Below are 18100 nucleotides of genomic sequence, written 5' to 3'. Positions count from 1 at the left end.
ACCTGTTCCCTGCCCACTCCCACCCCAAACATGGGGAGGAAAGGGGCAGATTGCCTGAGGCCTGAACTGGCCCTTCGTAAGGGGCCTTTTGAGCTGGGCCCTCAGGGACCCCACCCCACCCTTACCTTCAGCAGGTTGTCTCTGTTTCACACAGAGGAGCCTGGAGGAAGAGTCCACGCTGAAGACCCTGACCTTCGTCGGCTGCGGCGTGTCCTTCTGTGCCTTGATAGTCACCTTTGTGCTCTTCTTAGCTGTGGGGTAAGACGGAAATAACACAAATGCACACACACACAGCCTGCTTACTGAATCAGCTCATTTCCTGGGTCCATGCAGCGTCTTGAAACAAGCTAACCAAGTGAGCTCGTTCACACAGCCCTCTAAACCACCTAACCAAGATGACCACAAAGCGTGCTTGACACATCGTGTGAACACCTCCTCTCCTTGGCCTGGATAAACCAGTTGGTCAAACCCAGCTCCAGAGTGGGAAGGGATCCCAACGTGGGGCTGGAGGATCCTTTCTCCTAACCCTGTCTAACCTCCAAGGTCCCATTGAGTAGTTTTTAGGAAACTAGTAGTAGAGGGGTTCTTCTTGGGCCCTTAGACTTCCTCTTCAGTCGTTCTGCTGTGGCCACAGGAAGGTCCTGCTTCTTCAGGAAGACCCCTGGAAGCCATGATAGAGTTCGTACATGGTTGCTACTGTGCTACTCCAGGCATAGATCACACATGAGGGAGGGTGGGGAAAAGCTGGTGTCCTTAAGGACAGGGAAGTCAGAGCCAGACAGGGAGGCCTTCCTAGCATAGCGCTTGGTTTCTCTGCGTGGCCCATCTCCCCTAACTTGGGCACTCTCCAGGTGTTCAAACATCAACTCCCAGAATTCCCCCGCCAGTGTGGCCATCGTTGAGAATCCTGGGAGTTGCGGTCCCCGCCTCTGGAGGCTACTTGGATGGGGGAACGGGATCTGCGCAAATTCACACAATAGTTTTGCTCTTCCTCTTGGCAGGGTTCCCAAAAGCGAGCGGACCACAGTGCATAAAAACCTGATCTTTGCCCTGGCTGCTGCAGAGGCCCTGCTGATGTTCAGCGAATTGGCCAAGCTCAATCAGGTCAGGAGAAGAGCTGTGAAAGAGGAGGGGAATCACCTGTGCTGGCTGGATGGGGACCCCAGAGTGTCAGCTAAGAACCCAACTTCCTCTCCAAGACAACTGACCACAGGCCTCACCCTCTCTCCCCCAGGGCGTTTGCTTTGCTGTCACGGCTTTTCTGCACCTCTTCTTCATGGCAGCCTTTGCGTGGATGTTGGTGGAAGGCCTTCTGCTCTGGAGCAAAGTGGTGGCCGTCAATATGAGTGAAGATCGGAGGATGCGCTTCTACTACGTGACTGGCTGGGGTCTGTATCTCAGAGGCCAAGAAAGGAAAGGGACAACGGGGAGGCCAGGCTAGATTTCCACTTCATTAGACCCAGTTGAACAAACCTGTTCAAACCTCAGATTGGAATAGACCAGAGGTTATGCTGTAAGCCTTAGGACATTCTCTCCACTCATCATACCAGCTGGGAAGGAAGGAAGTTGATGTCCACTAGGAAGGACCACATTGGGGAAGGACCACTCAAGTCCATTTGGTGGAGGTCAGGCAATTGGCCAGCTCTTTTTGAGGACTGTCCATCTCTCTAGCTGGGTTTGCATGAGACACTGAACCACAAATAAGCCAACAATCTTGTAGATACCCCATTGTGTAAACCCAACCTGTTTGATTAGTAATGGTTGAATAGGCTACGCAGATGCATAAAAACAGTTTGAGGAAAACATGATTCACTTAATCACATAGCCACTGTGTGTATGTGTGTTATTTGAAACTCAGAGAAGACAAAGCTTCATATGATGGACCAGGAAGGAAGAGGCCTGTGCTTGCTGGACACAGCGAGCAACCAAATGCTCAAGCAAAGGTCAACTTTGCCTCTTCCCCCATGGTCAAGTGGACCAGCGAAGATGGGATGAAGACATTGACCTGCCAATTTCTGCCTTCCTTCTAGGGCTTCCTGTGGTGATCGTCGGTGTAACCTTGGCTACTTCGTTCAACAAATATGTGGCGGATAATCACTGTTGGCTGAATGTGCAGACCGAGGTCATCTGGGCTTTCGTTGGGCCTGTCCTCTTTGTCCTAACAGTAAGAGCCAAAGTCTTTGATTGACCTCCTGGCCTTCCTCATTCAGCCTTTGTGTGGATTTTGAAGGCACAGAAATCAGGAACTTTAATGTCCACCACTAAAGAAGTTGCTTGCAACTTGGATTGAATCCCCCCCCCCCCGCTTTCAATTCCCTTAACCCTATTGGGTTAACTCCATCAACAGACCATCACAAAGCTCAGCATACCACCCATCCATTTTCTATCATAGGTTGCTTCTCCTTAACCTTCTCCATTATCTCCAACATCTAATGGGGCTTACCATGGGTACAGGCAAGAATTTTCCTCAGCCCCATCTAGTACTGTTGGGGTTGAACCTGGAATTCCCTGCATGCAAAGCTATTGCTTTTTGAGAGAGATGGGCAGTGACGAAATCTGATAAATACATAAATTATATTTGCAACTCCCCCCCCCCCCAACATTTAGTCCTCATAGTTTTGAGTCAAGGGCTGAATTAAGTAGAATCTTAGATCGATGCTGTGTGAAATCTCAGTGCATCAATTGGGAGCAAGTTCACCCAACCTTAAGACATTTTTCCGGCTCTGCCTGCTGGGTCCGAACTGAACCTCCACCCTTCTGTAGGCAGAGCAGGTGTTCTACTCCGAGCTGGAAAATTGCCTGAAAGCTCCAACTTGTCTAGGTGAAAGTTCTGCATTCTCTGGAGGGGAAAACTTGGGGACACATGTTCACGCCCCTGGAAGCCTGACTGATGCCAATGCCATCTAGGTGAACACCTTTGTGCTGTTCCGGGTGGTGATGGTGACAGTCTCCAGCGCACGGCGGCGATCACGGATGCTGACGCCCAACAGCAGCCTAGAGAGGCAGATTGGAGTCCAGATCTGGTGAGTCAGAGGTGTTTGTGTGCGGGGGGTTTCTTCTACTGGGTGCAAAGCTAGGCAGCTGGGTGCCTTTTGTCAGTCCTCCAAATCCTGTTGATGTGGTTTATTTATTCATTGAATTTTATCACCGACCATCTTCCCCTCGAGCGGGGAGGTGGTTCCGGCTCTCAGTGGCCTCTGAGATGGACAGACAGACAGACAATATTTTCCTCCTCCGAGTCAACAAAATGAGAACTGGGGCAGGGGAGAGTTTTGATTCAAAGGTTTGATTGAGAAGGGAAAGGCAATCCGGTCGCGTCTCCGAATTCATTCCAAACGTTGGTGCCGCTCAGTGGCTTTTGCACAGACATAGCCCGTGGGCCAAAACATTCCCGGGCTGGAGTTTGGATCTGATTCAGAGCAAAGACAAATTGCATTTCCCAGGGTAAAAATCATGCCAGTTTTGGAAGGCGTTTTCGCTTGAACGGTTTAGCACCGGGCACACCAAAAGGTTGCTTGTCCCCGTCCACCCCAAATCTCTAGCTTCTTCAATTTACAATTTAACAACAGACGGCCAGTTAGAAATTGAACCAGTAGAATAAGCATCTTGGGTTCCATTGTTGGAAGGGACGTTCCTGGCCACGCAGGCACAGAGACCTTTAAGGCTCTCCTCTCTCAAACCTGCTCCTCAAAGCCACCTTTTGATCCCCCCCCCCCCCCGGTGCTTAGAGCCACCCCACCCACCTTCCTGCCTTTTGCTCATCGCTACCCCACTCAGGGTCATAAGATCATTTCCCCAAGCCTCCGATAAGGCCAGCGGACGAGAATCTCTTGTTATGCTTTCAGCTGGCGCCGGTTGGCAGCCACCAGACACACACTGTTCCTGCGGTGCTGTAAATATGCTCAACTCTATTTGCAGCCCTGAAGGTGGAGGCCGGGGCTACAGGGCGAGATGACATCTCGGGAGTCGGTGGCTTGGAGGCATCTTCCCCGGGGGTGGGGTGGGGGTGGGGATGACTTATAAGCATAATCCCTGATTGAAGCTGGTTTGCCAGCCCAAGACTGGACAGGCCCAAGCTGGAATTGCTTATTTCCATAGGAGTTCATTGTGGCTCCACTGGCTGGTTGCAAAAGCCCTGATTAAGAAATCATAATAAAAACCACACACAAAACATTCAGTTCCTTCCATGGGGCTCCGCTTCCTGAGTTGTGGGTTGTCTGCACAGCTCCCTAAAATGGAGATTGGGGGACAGGGGGTCTCTTTCTGTCTTGGGATGGAACCCAAAAGGGGAATGCTTTGTTCAGCTCGTTCAGAGGTCATTTGAAAATACCTACAGGGAAAGACCCACTTTTTTCTTGCAGAGCTCTCCATCTGTGGCTGTTGGAGAACCATCCCAGGTTTTGGGATTAAAAAAAAACCCCCAGAGCAGATGATTACCAAACGAGCATCTTTCCCCCAAACATGGAGAGTTGACGGGGAAGTCAGTCTCTGGCTTCAGGGGGCTTGGCTGCAAAGAGGCCAACGGCTTTCTCTTCTGCTGCAGGGCCACCACCAAGCCCATCCTTGTGCTCCTGCCTGTTCTGGGCCTCACCTGGGTGTGCGGTATCCTAGTCCACCTCAGCATCACCTGGGCTTACATCTTCATCATGCTGAACTCCCTCCAGGTGAGTGTGTGTGAACCGAAGCTGCACTCCGAACATCTGCAGAAGCTTGTCTGTCCCCACGCGGGGTCCCCCGAGCCACAAGGAGTTGCGAGGAAGCAAAACTTTTGCATCCAGGGGCCACAGGCAAGGACTCATTGGCACGACCCTGGGGGAGCACTCAGTTTCCTGGGCTGTCACCTGGGAGCCACGGAGCACCTTTCACGCACCTTTTTCTAGCCGATTAACCGTTGTTTTCCCAGATGATCCTATAGGGGCCATTCAGTCCTGTTCGTGGAGAGCTAGCTTGAGCCTCACCCAGGAATTTTTGCTGAAAGGGATGGATAGAAGGGGTGGGCAGATTGGCACTTCCTTTGCACAACGCTCAAGGCCATTAAGGTAGCTTGTTGGATTTGGGCTCAGCAGGGTACAAGCCCGGCTTACTGTAGTTTATTCAGTGCAACTTCTTGTTTAAGCAAACCATAGTTTAGCAAACCCAATTTTTACCTACTGCCTGATACCCTTTCATCTTCTGAGATTAATCCTCAGCATCAAATTCTTTTGTCACTGGCTTATTAAATATTACACTGGTGGAAAGGGTCCTTCCTCCCTCCCTCTTTCTCTCCTTCCTTCCCCCCCAGAACAAGCTAGTCACCTAACCTTCATTCCCCCCCACCTTTGGAAACCCTTTTATCATCCTGTTGATGAAAGTGAAACGCACAACCAAGCCCAGGAATTAGAAGCAAACAAGAACAGTTGAGTGTCTCCTCCAGTGCCAGGGAAAGGTTGTTGGGCACAAAACCAGTTAATTGCTGCAGCTTCGCACATGGATATAATTGCTCCTGGAAAAGACAGGCAAATATTTATAGGCCCTAGGATGTCAGCCTTCCTCCCCTTTAAGGACTCGGCTGTATAAGGACCAGGTGGGGGCAGACACACTGAGCCAACCAGAGGCAGGGGAGAGGGTCTCTGGGGGGGGGTGTTTGTTGCTTCCACACTGGTGATGCCTCTTCCCATCTGCAGAGCGTGCAATGGGGCTCACGGCCCCTTTTCCCACCCGCGTGGGAGTCCTGTGGCTTGCAATGATACCAGCTGCAATTAATGCGTCAGCTGCAAAGTTTTGCGATAGCCCAATGCAAGGGAACATGGGGAAGCAAAGCCCCATCAGATTAAAAAACAGCCAGAGCCAAGTATTGGAGAAAAATGAGTGTAAAGTTAGGTTGATTTATAGCTGGGAAATAAAACTCTGAACCAAGGGGGTGTGAATCCCCACCCTGAGCTGGCACAAGGGCACGGGGGGAACAGACACCGAGAAAGCACGGTTGAGGCAGTTCATCGGCCCTCGAAGGAGGCTTTGGAAAGGGAATCATTTCTTGTTCCAAAAAGCAGAACTCACAAGTCTCCAAAGCAATTAAGAGGGTTCACCTGGCACAGAGTTTTTGGTAAGAATTCATTGCATGAAGATATGAAAGCCCGGCATATAATAGGTCTCAAGCACAGAGGTTGTAAACTGTCACGACGAGAGAGTGTTCTGCAGTCTTCTTGCACCTCCACTGCTGGGTCCCCGGGTGACTTTGTGCACCCTCTCTGCAAAGTGGGCAATTTTAAAACCATTTCCTTCCATTTGAAACAGGAGGATTTCTGTTAAGTCCACCCCAAGCTAGCGCTAAATCTGTGATGCCTTTAAGTTACAGGGACCATATTTTCTTGGAAAAAAATACAGGACAACCCTGAAAGAGTTTGTAAGCGGGGAAGAAAATCATTGTTTATGTTTATAATTTTGCTTTGCCAAGGAAAATTCAACAGCAAAACCAAGAAAAGAAATAATTGAATACATCTAAAGGACAGTTTTCCAAAATAAAGGACTGTCGTTTACAATAAAGGATGTATTGTATAGTTGCTGTATAATTGGAAAAGAAACTCTTAGAAGTCAAGTTATTAATAACAAAGCACCACAAAATTCAGCACTCTTAACTCTAGCCTGCATTTCATGAGCAAATGGAAACCGTTTTTTTCATGAACCTTTACCATTTTTTTTCCAGAAGCAAACTACTTCTGTCCCTTACTTTTTAAATATTCATTTCCTGAGGACAAAAGGCAAGCTTTCCAAATGGTATAAAACACTTTTTTCTGCGGGGGAAGGATAAAATCAGTTCTAAGGAAGCATGTTGAGTTTCAGCTGCGTTCAAAACCGTTGTATAATTGTCCTCTTTCCTTTTAATGCATGTTTGGAGTGGAAATGAAAAGAAAAGAAAGTACGCGGAAAATGCAAGAAAGTTACAAGTTATCTGGACCCCTGGTAAAATTCCAGGAATGAGGCATAGTGATTGCACAATAAAACCCTGGTCTACTCTACCCTTGGCCTATAAACTTTGGGTAGCTTTTAACCTCTAGGTGGAGATGTTGCTAGTTTCATTGGAGCAGCTTTTCTGAAAATCATGGCAAACCAGCTGGGAGAGTGCAGATTTGAGGTTTGCATTTCTGCCTACAGTTTCTGGCTTCTGGGTCTGAATCCGCAGAGCGCTGAGGTCCAGCCAGAGATCTCAGCTCGAAAGTGCCTTTTAGATGAGTGAAACCACCCTCTACCTGAATCTAGTCCAAAAGCAGACATTTTTGGGAGCTGCCCCAAACTTTGTCCCCAGCAGGCGAATATTAGTGCTGTTTGCAAAAAAGAGTAACAAAACAATTCTCTTTGCAAAAGGCACAAGACAGATTTCACATCTCCTATCACCCCTGGATAGGTCATTTAGGTTGCGAAGCTCTATTGTTATTGTTATTGTTGTTATTATTAATTATTTTGCTCGGAGGCTTTCGAGCTGAGCTTAGCGAAAGAGACGGAGCCCAGCTCAGGGTTTTCCATCTTGAAAACATGACCCGCCAGCACGGGGGTGCAGGGAGAAAAAACAGCCCCCAATTCTTAGGTTAATGGGATGCCACGCTGTAATTCTGTAATGCCGACTGACGCAGTTGATCTTTTCATCATGGGCAGCTGGAACGGGAACATTTCAAAAGGAAGAGGAGGTGGAAATTGTGAGCTTCTGGGCTGAGCTTTCAATCTCTTTCCAGCTGCAGCCTGATGGAATGGCTGCTGGGGAGAAGGGGGGGGAAATAAAGAATGATGCTCCAGCTTTCTATGTCAGCCTTCGTAGCAGCTAAAACAATAACCTTCCCAAGTCAATACCTTTTCAGCTTGTCTGTATGTGCTTGCTTTTTCTTTCATTCTTTCTACAGGGCCTCTACATATTCCTGGTCTATGCAATCTATAATAGCGAGGTAAGAAAGGGCTTAGAAACACAGCATCTTGTTAAAAAAAAATACCCCCTCCCCAAGTTTCTAGTCCTTAAGATTTTAAACAAACTCAGTAGGGTGTGGGCAGTGGCTGGGTGTGGACTTGTCTGCTGGTGCTTGCTTGGTTTTTCAGCCCTTTTTTAAATTGTAAAAAAAAAAAAAAAAGCTTGGTCCCCCCCCAAGATTAGGGGAATCTTGCATCAGTTATACAGCGAAGAACTTCTGACTTCCTCTATAACTAAAACAAGCATGTTATTGCCAGCTGGGGAATTTGGAGTGCAAACACTACATAATCCCTGTGATTCATTTCACTTTTTTGCTTGTTGTTTCATGAGCAAACTTAGGTAGCATTAATTCAGCTGTACGTGGTAGGAATATAAACACAAGGCTAGCTTTGATTAATATATGTCAGATTTTTCCCCCTTTCTCCTTACGTATAAAACCATAAAACCTGCAGGATTCCAGATGTGGCTAAAAGGCGTCTTGCCTGCAGCCCCGTCTCTTGTGGTGGGTGGTGAGGGATGCTGGGCAATGTAGTGTAGCATTCCCCGGATATGTCATTCAATTGTGCCTCCCTCCTAGATTCTCAAGGAGAAAGAGTTTGGAGATGGGTAACTAAGACAGGCATCTTCCCCAGCTATTGAACTGGGAGATTTCTCCTCCTTGGCTCAAAGCAACATCACAGAAAATGAATCTGATCTGGATTCACACACTGGGCCCTCCTGAGTTCTGGACAACATCACCATGGACCCTCTGGACCAAGAGGCCCACCTCTATCTCTGTTCCACATCTAGGTGCGGAATGCCATCCAGCGAATGAGGGAGAAGAAGAAGGCCCTCTCGTTCACGGTAGGTCAGAAGAAACCAGAAAACTGTCTCTCATCCTTCCCCACCTTCAGTTCCACTTTGGGTAAGGTGTTCCAGCTTGGCCTCCTTTGAACGTGCTGGGGCTGTCCTCCCAAAATGCCACCTGGCATGGCCAAAGGGAATTATGGGAGTTGGAGTCCCTCCACATCTGGGGCAGCAAGTTGGAAAAGGCTGTTCTACAGTGATGTCCCGTTTGTCTGTTACTCACCGCCTACTCCTTGCCATTTGATTTCTGTCCTTTTCGGAACTGCCTGGGACCCCAAGGCTTTTCCAGTTGCAGGGACAAGCAGTTGATTGTGATGACACACTCCCATTCTTTCCAAGGACATCCCAGCCAAGGGGCACCATCACCATTCTTTCCTTGCCATGCATCAGCAAATCACACGGTGCAGAATTCTTGAGCCAAGCCAGGAGATCAGTCTTACCTCAAGCCTTTCAGATGCCACCTCTTCCAAGGCAGAAGTATTGGGTTCCTCCTCAAGCTGCACCTGAAGGGGTTGGATTCACACAGTGAATTAGTTAGCCCTGGGCTACATCCCTCTTGGCCCCTTTTGCAGAAAGAGGCAAAGATGTGTTCCCTCTGGTGTTATTCAAGGGTTGATGTTGTATCTAGAAGGTCCATGGATGAAAGAAGGGGTGCAAGAGCTCAGGTACCTGGTGAGCAGAGCCTTCATGGAAGCCAAGATCCAGGAGTTAGCTCTGATGTGAACTTGGACCAGGTGGTTAGGATCAGAGAGCAATCCAGGAAAAAAAAGGGAGGGGGACAAAACCAGATGAGGGCAAAAACACAGGAACAAGGTCTCCCCCACAGTTGCAGGAACCAGCAAGTCTGAACTGCAAGGTTTTATAAAGTAGGCTCCAGTTGAAGCCCAGCTGCAAGTGAGCCACTGCATTCCTGGGAGTTTTACTCACAAGGAGAGTTCTTACTCTGGAGTGGCCCTTTTTTGACTCCCATGAAGGACTGTCTGTTAAACCAACTTTCTGAAAATTCAGGGGTGCCTGGGCTCTGTCCATCAGATGATGGGTCAGTCTTTATTGTCCACCATTGCAAGAAAATCTTTCCAGATCCTTCCATAAATGGACTGGAAAAATTGATGGGGCAGCAACGTGCTGGAGTTGTCTGTGTCTCTTGGCTGCCATCTAGTGAACATCTGGATTTCTGCAGCCCAGATATGAAAGGCCCTTCATGAGCCTCTTCTGAGATTGGTGTGGTAAAATCTCTCTTTGGGAATTGGCACAGTCCTTCTCTAAAGAAAGCTATCATCTACAGGAGGCCTGCCTAGTCTAGCCGCCTCCCAGAAGTGTCAATTTTCTGCCTTCAAAATGGTGGGGGAGGGGTTGTATCCAAGGGTACAGCAGACCCTTCTCTCCTACCCCTGAAATCAGTCAAAACTAACTCCAATCCCATTGCTTTCAGTGGGTCAGCTCGGAGGAGAACTGCCTGGATCTGGATCCAGCCCACTGATCCAGCACAGGGCACCCTACGGATGGGATGCCCACCTGCCTTTTAAGCATCTCAGGAGGGTTTTCCTGCTTCTTCCAGACTTCCGGTCCTCTTCCTCCACGTTTTCTGTTCTCCTGTTGTTTCAGAACTGCTCCCACCCTATCAATTATCTTTCAAGCCCCAGGAACACATCCTGGGAGATGGCCAGGTTCAGCCCAACTACTCCAGAAAATACAACCTGTTCCACCGAGAAGGACATCACCACCAGGACCAAAGGTAGGGAGAGCAGCTTCTCCTTCCAGCCAGTGGGAAGAGACACTTCCAGCTGTGTTCAGATGTTTTCTGCTGCATCCAACTGATGCCCCTTTCCTAATATAGGGAACTTCAGTGCCAAAATCCCACGGAGCGTTTCATCAATTATGTCACCAGAGAAACCGGTAAGTTCCTCCCCAGAAGATGCCATCGATGACCAAGTTCCTCTTGGCATCAAGCCATGTGGTCAGCGTGGGCTTAACCTGTTGAGCAAAAGCCCAACTCTTGACTCTTGCGTTGTGTAAAGCAGGCCTTATGGCGAAGTGTGGGGTGTACACCCCCTGGCCGGTCAAGCACCCGATTGTCCATGCTGGATTGCTCTACAACTCCTCTTTTCCTCGGCAGTCTTTGGACCCCAAACAGCTGCAGGGCCCCATCTTGCAGAAGAAGGAGTTAGACCAGCCAAGAGGAACAACTTGTGAGACTAACATCCCATTGTCTCAGGGCAGGCTGGGTGGCCACTTTATGGAGGGCTGTCCCTGGCTGAGCATACAGGGGACAATCGGGGTGTGTGAACACAATCAATGAATGGCAACAGCATCTAGGAGGCCCTTCCGCATGGAAAGAAGAGATGCTTCTCCCGAGATGAGCATCTCCTTTTCTTCTCAAGGAATGAGACCAGACCTGCTTTTTCTCATATCTATCTCCCATTCCCCTAGCTGTATTACCCCTGAAGAATCTAGTCCGGTCATGAATCCCCCACATGACACGTTCTGGAGATCCTACTGAATCCCCCACATGACACGTTCTGGAGATCCTACTGAATCCCCCACATGACATGTTCTGGAGATCCTACTGAATCCCCCACATGACACGTTCTGGAGATCCTACTGAATCTCTTAGGTCTTTCTACATTTCTCCTCCATCGCTCGGGTGTGGAAGGATCCCACCTTAATCCTGCAGACTCTCCCCACCATCGACCACATTGTAGGTTAGGTGCCCACCCAAGCCATTAGAGGTGGCCGCCACCCCAAGCCCCCGATGCCCAGGGAAGAGGCTGGGCCTCTCAATCACCCCAGGTCACGGCCCCCCTCCGCTGCCAGGACACGTCTGAGCTTTTTGGAAAGGTATTGACCCTTTCTGGAGCAACATCAGACTCCATCCCGGGAGGACAGCCAGGCTCCTTTGCCCCCCCTCGCCCGCCCGCTGGCAGCCGCAGCAGTCGAACACAGTGTTCCAGAAGGGAAAAGCCAGATTATGTGGGTGTGCGCATGCATATATTACATTTCTGCCATGCTATTGAAAAGGATTATGCGGTGTTCTACCACTTGACATCCAAGGGCGCCAAATGCCTCTCCGTCAAATAAACAGCTTTTTTTCCCTTTTCCCCCATTTAATCAGCGAAATAAGCCTGCCAAGTAGCATTCCCTGGCATCTTGTTTTGAGCCAAGTGAACTGTTCTGATTGGCTCAGCCCTGGGGATAACAGAAGCAGTGTGCCGGTCATCTTCCAGGTGCCAGATCAAGGGACCGATGTCATTGCCAAGCTACTGGGCACCCAGTCTTAAGCACAGGCTAAAGCAATTAAGCCATCCGGGGCAGTCAGCGCTTAAGCGTTGCTTATAATTTTTAAATGCCAAGGCCAGTGTTGGACTCAAGAGGCGAGAGAAAGCGTAGCGCCTGGTTTCTCATCTCCCTCCTGAGCCGATGAGACCAGAACGGGTTGCGGGTGGGCTCCGCATACGGCACATCCCGCTCATTTGCCAAATTTAGCATGCAGAGACCCGGATTGTTTGTTTGTTAGACCGAAAGCCCACTTTTATTTTGTGCAACTCAGGACGGGAGAAGTGATCCGGTTGACGAGAATCGCAAAGATTTGCTCTCCTCCGTTCAAGATCAACTCCCTGATCATAAGGCCTAGAAACTTAGCTTCGAAAAACAAAAAAGTAGCAGGTATTTTCAGCATGGTGCACCGTGATGCTCTGGGTGTGGGTATGTGGGTATATACATATATTCATGGAGAATATCTATGCAGTCACAGTGGGTCAACACACACACACGCACACACTCACACATCTCACTGGGTTCAAACAGTATTTTATCCATGGTGAAACTGCAGCAGGGTTTCCCCAGGCTGTTGATAAGCGTGAGTTGAACCACAGTTGCTTCACTGTGGGTGAAAAATGGAGCACAAAAATCCAGTGGTTCAGTTCAGGCTTCATGGCAGCTGTATTTGTGTTACACACTTAGCCTAGTTCCTGAATTAACCTTTTTCCTGGATTTGCTGATTGACACAACATTTTAAGAACCCCCCCCCCCAAAAAAACAGTTAAAATGTTGACCTGGAATTTGATCGTGAGCTCTTAGCAATGTAGAATAGAAAGGCGGAAGACAAAACCTTGGTTCTGGCCAATAAGCAAATGAAGAAGGGCCTGTTGGTCATCCAAGACTGGATTTTAAGCACTGCTATTTTACACAATTGAGGCGGTACGTTACTGGCTTACACCAACGTTCGCAAACAAGGTGTTGAGCAGGGCTCCGATGAAAGTTTGGTCAGCAAAGTTTAGTTGGAAACTGTCTTCTTGTATAGGTAGTCCTCGCTTAATGACCACAATTGGGACCAGAATTTCAGTTGCTAAGTGAAATGGTCATTAAGTGAATCTGACCTGATTTTATGACTTTTTTGCAGCAGTCGTTAAGCAAACCACCATGGGTGTTAAGTGAACCACATGGCCATTAAGCAAATCACATGGTTCCCCATTGGTTTTGCTTGCCAGAAGCCAGCTGGGAAGGTCAAAAATGGCGATTATGTGACCACAGGACACTGCAATGGCCATAAATGTGAACTGGTTGCCAAGCACCCAAATCATGATCACATGATCACAGGGATGCTGCGACAGTTGTAAACATGAGGACCGATCATAGCTCGCTTTTTTTCAGCACCGTCGTAAGTCCAAACCATCACTAAACAAATGGTTGTTAAGTGAGGACTACCTGTGAAATGTTTTGCTATGAGGCTGAAGACAAATGGTGGCTACCTGCAGAGGGTCTGGGGCATCAGCATCTTTATTTTTATTTTTTTCCAGGCTGTACAACTGACTGCATTCAAATCATCAGGTAATGCCTCCCATCGGTTCTTGTGAGTTCGGCCTTGCTGAATTGTCTTGCTTTGCGACCGGAGGAAAACCTCTGTCCTTTTAATTAGAGAAACAGTGCTTCAGTTTCCACTCGATCAGAATCCATGCAAATGAACTGGGGGGGGGGTGTTCCCGTGTAGCTGTTGCTTTTCCAATTTTGTCCCAAAAGGGTCTTCCCAACCTGATTCAGCCCCTTAACCGTCTGCCCCATGGCTAAGCCAGCTCTCCTCCTGTCGCTAAAGGTGGCAGTTCGATCTTTAGCATCAGGACCCCCACCCTGCATGGACTGTGTTTGTTTTCTTTAAGCGCATGCTTGGGTTGATGCCGTCCAGTGGCAATGAGTTCCCTGGCGTAGGAGGAAGAAGGGCTGACCCTTTGCGTTCCCGCGTGCAATGCTCAAGCCCTTGGAGGATGTGGTCCTTCATAAGAGGCATCTCTTTCCCACTTCCTGCCCCCTTTCTCCTATTGACCCTCCTTTGCCACTTCACTTCTAGCCTGGGGAAAAGGGTGGAAACCTCTGAAATTTTGCATTCTTGTGGGGGAGGCAGTTGGGCCTTCTCTCTCCAGCTGAGACATCCTGGAAAGCTGGAGGGGGGCACCAAATCTCCTTTCTCTCCAGATGCCCCAGATGGGTGCTTTCCAAGGTCACAGGCCTGGAGAAGGAGAAGCCACGTTTGAGTGGCTGGACCTTGGGGAGCGAGTCCCTGGACAGCTGTTAACAAAGGCACAACCCTGCTTAGGCATTTGCTGCTGGTGGTGTCCATTTTCTCCCCTTCCTAACACTCTGCACCCCCCCCCAATTTTCCCCTTCTTCTGGAAGCTGTCTGAATCTGTGGCCCCTTTTCGAGGGGGGGCGCTCTGCGGTGCCAAGCCCCGGCCCAGGGGATGTGTCCCTTCCCATTATTTCAGCCCAGATCCAAAGTGTGCCTTTGCCCACCCGCAGTGTGAGTCTCCTCTCCGTGCAGAATTGGGTAGCGAAGGAAGAAATGAAGCCCGGGTGCTGTGCAGACGCAGAGGTCTGTTCCCAGCAAAGCTTCTCCCCACCACCCCAAGGTTTTATGCCTGCTAAATAACAACCCTGCTCTCTCTTAAGTGGTAGGTCTGAATTAATCCTATTATCTGTCTGGGGGGGGTGATGGCTCATTGACCCCCCCATTTCGGTGATCTTCCATGCAGTGCATGCAATTGGCTTCCATCTGCCTCTCTCGCCACTCTTTATGCTGCCCCCATTTAAAATCTCCGGCCAGCCCAATCCTAATCCATAAACCCCCGCATCTAAACCCTGGTTTGGAGCTTGATAACAGGATGCTGAGTCTCCAGCCACTAATGTTAGGCATCTTTTACCAGCTCTATCTACCCCTTCAGCTGAAGACTGTAAATGCAAGGAAAAACACCAAATGCAAATTACTTAAGTCCATTCAAATTATTATTATCATTATTATTATTATTATTATTATTATTATTATTATTATTATTAAATTTATTAGCCACCCAACTACAATGGACTCCAGTGGAATTGGTTACTAGCCTGTTGCAGGATCCAATTCTGGGGCCATTCCCATTTTGCAAACGGCTTTGCGTTTTATTTATTTATTTATTTATTTATTACTCAAATTTAGCTACCGCCCATCTCCCCCAGAAGAGGGACTCCTGTTTTACAAGCGGGATGTTCTCGGGATGCTGTTGCACGCACTGACGGGGGTGGTGGCGGCTTTTGCTGAAAAACAGCGGCCACCTTGCTTCGCAAGCTTCAAATCCGCTTCCTTCTCGGCCTCCAGCCCAGAGGACAGACCTGGGTATTCTTTCCCTGCAGAATAACTGCCGAGAAAGTTGCAGAGAGAAAGGTACCCAGACTTTTGTGAAGACAAAGATCAGGCAGGCTGCAGAATCGCTGACCAATTTGTCCTCTATTATACAAAGATTATTTTAAGTCATCTTTGCAAACGGGGAGGGAGGGGGACGAAACCATAATCTGCATTCTAGTCCTCGGGTCCCGGCAATATAAAGAGAACTATATTAGGAAACAGAGACAGGATGCAAAGTGCTGATGCTCATGGGAAGGTTGGTCTCTTGCTCCCGCCCCCCCCCCCCGCCGTCCCCCTTAAAAGCCTCTGGACTACATTCACTTGACAATAGGCCACATGTTTCTTTCCCCCAAACATGCCCCCCCCCCATGAGTTTCTGGCTGGCTTTATAGAGGTATGATTTGGTGATATTCATTACTCTCCATTATGTGGGGAGGTGAGGGCCCTGGAAAAGAGGGTTGGGTTGTGCTGGGCTTGGGTGGGGGAGAGAATATTGTCATATGTTTACCCACACAATGAGGACCATCTTTTGTTCCCTGCTGGCGAAGAAGACGATCGCCTCGGCCCCTGTCTCCTCGAGTGTCACTCCATTGTTTCCCTGCAATAATTTCATTATCGTTTTTGAATACATCTTGCATGTTGCTAAGCCGCACATAGCAACATGTGCCTCCTTGTCCCTGCAGCTGGGCACCGACAGGATCAGGAGGTGGGCGCCATTCCAGCAAGCCTGAGCTCGCAGGCAAGCAAGGATCCCCCACCCCCAGCCAGCTAGGAATCAAGCCAAGCGGCTCGGAAAACGGGGTGCCGTTGAGCTGAGGCTGGGGCTGAGCATCCGTGGCGTCGGGCCTCACCGAGGTGCCTGGTGCTCACAGCGAAGCCCGTTCCTTGGCTGCAGTGCAGAAAATGGGTGCCCCACTTCCCTCTGCTGTGAAAACACAAGGGAAACAGTGAGGCTGGGGGCTTAGATCTAACTTGCTTGGGGGAGCTACCCCTCCGGTGGTGGGAGAAGGCGACGCCTGCCGTTTTGGTGAGTTTTGGCCAACCGGGGCTCCTGTCAGCAGCTCCTGTTAACGGTGGGTCCTCACTTTGATGTGCAGCAAGCAAAGTCCAATTTACTTTTCGTCCTCTTTGTCTGGCCCCCAGCTACTTTTTGGACTAAAAAGATGGGCCAACCCCAAACCACACCACTAAGCCACGGTGGGGCCTTTTCTCCTGTCCTACAGGCTTGTGAGTGGAGCTGTTCCAGGCAACGTGTCTCCATCCCATGAATATTGACTGGAAAGCAGAAGATGGCCGTGTGGAGGGTCTCACCCCCCCCCATTTCTTCCCCAGCCCCTTCCAGATCTGGCCCTTACTAACCAGGATGCTTTCTCACAATTTCCCACTCCGCCTCTTTCCCTTGCCATGGATTGTGGCTTGCTTGGGTCTTGGTGGGGGGTGGTCCTTGTTCATAGAATGGCAAACTCCCCCCTCCCCTTCTGACTTGCTTTCCAAGCTTGGAGCTTCTGCCCAGAAGCTGAGGAGAACAGACAACAGACCAGGCTACTCAACAAGCCTAACTGTGCACCTCTGGGGAGCCCCACTTCTTGGTCTGTTACATTGGGGCAAATGAAACACAGCAGCAGTGGATGCCACCAGTCACCCCAAAGGACAGCGTTGGGTAGAGGACCAGTGTGGTGGGCAGCATCTCTTCATTCATGCCTCCCCTCCTTCTCAACTTCTTCTGACGTGGCTGGTCACCAACCTTAGGTAGTCCTCCAGAGTGGAGCCTTTTGTTGTGGCCGCGCCCCAGATCATCTCTGGAAGCAAAGAGGGCGGATCGGCTTTCTGGCTCCCCGTTTTTTCAACACTGCCCCCAGACTTCCTCCTTTCACCCCAACGGTCTCTGCCATGGCTTTCCTTAACCAGCCACCCCCCAGAAGCCTTCAGAGATGCCGTCTCCACGCTGTTTTCAGCAGGAAGAAGCAAGGAACATCAAGCTGGGAAAGAGAGGTTGAAGAGGGCTTGTGAGGAGCTGTTGCAAGTGCCAACGGGGGTGGGGGTGGGGTGTTTCACTTGCACAATCTTCAGCTTGAGAAAATGGCCGTGGGCGCTGACGGCAGTCTTTTGACTGCCCCATTTTCAGCATGAAAAAGCTTCCGTGGGTGTCAATGGAACATTTTCCTTTTATCTGCTGCATCACCACCACCACCACCACCACCATGAACCTTCTGGGGGCCATTGGGAGTTTTCCAGTCTCCCAGTTTTCCCAGCAGGACGATGGCTTTGTAGGTGCCAGCAGGATTTGGATAGTGGTCATTGTCACTGACATATCAGGAAAGGCTAAGATCCCTATTTTTCACCCCATCCCATCCGCTTGGCGTCTGTGTGTGACCTCCCTGTGAAACTTACTCATGTTATGGAATGGCCGGTCTCCTTCAAATTCAAGATCGTTCAAAAGAATGTTTTGAGGAAGCCTAACGGCAAATGTATAGACAAGCATTATGGGCATTGCCATCCAGTGGTAGCAATCCAGAAACGGCAACATGTAGGGAAGGTGGTTTGTGACCCTTGGATGTGCCTGCCCTTAGTATACATGCATTATTTTAAAAATTTGATCAACTGGGTTGGGCTGGGTCGGGGGGGGGGGGAAGCAACTGTTTCAATGTTTGAAGTAACTCCTATAATTG

General features: G+C 49.4%; 2 protein-coding genes across 4 annotated transcripts in view; one reads left to right on the top strand and one right to left on the bottom strand.

Moving 5' to 3' along the window:
- The window catches only part of ADGRD2 (adhesion G protein-coupled receptor D2), a 34176-nt gene extending 17929 nt beyond the window's left edge, over nucleotides 1-16247 (top strand). Inside the window, exons 16-27 of the mRNA XM_063316470.1 lie at nucleotides 155-258; nucleotides 1002-1104; nucleotides 1235-1388; nucleotides 2031-2164; nucleotides 2908-3023; nucleotides 4544-4664; nucleotides 7872-7913; nucleotides 8723-8776; nucleotides 10385-10514; nucleotides 10617-10675; nucleotides 13576-13628; nucleotides 16115-16247. Of these exons, the coding sequence (XP_063172540.1) occupies nucleotides 155-258; nucleotides 1002-1104; nucleotides 1235-1388; nucleotides 2031-2164; nucleotides 2908-3023; nucleotides 4544-4664; nucleotides 7872-7913; nucleotides 8723-8776; nucleotides 10385-10514; nucleotides 10617-10675; nucleotides 13576-13628; nucleotides 16115-16247 (1203 nt within the window). The remainder of the gene's footprint in view (nucleotides 1-154; nucleotides 259-1001; nucleotides 1105-1234; nucleotides 1389-2030; nucleotides 2165-2907; nucleotides 3024-4543; nucleotides 4665-7871; nucleotides 7914-8722; nucleotides 8777-10384; nucleotides 10515-10616; nucleotides 10676-13575; nucleotides 13629-16114) is intronic.
- The window catches only part of NR6A1 (nuclear receptor subfamily 6 group A member 1), a 111933-nt gene that overhangs the window by 10130 nt on the left and 83703 nt on the right, over nucleotides 1-18100 (bottom strand). The gene's annotated exons all lie outside the window — the stretch shown is intronic.

This window comes from Candoia aspera, chromosome 16 (genome assembly GCF_035149785.1).
Source record: "Candoia aspera isolate rCanAsp1 chromosome 16, rCanAsp1.hap2, whole genome shotgun sequence".
NCBI classification, from domain to species: domain Eukaryota; kingdom Metazoa; phylum Chordata; class Lepidosauria; order Squamata; family Boidae; genus Candoia; species Candoia aspera.
This window is presented reverse-complemented; position numbering and strand designations above follow the sequence as displayed.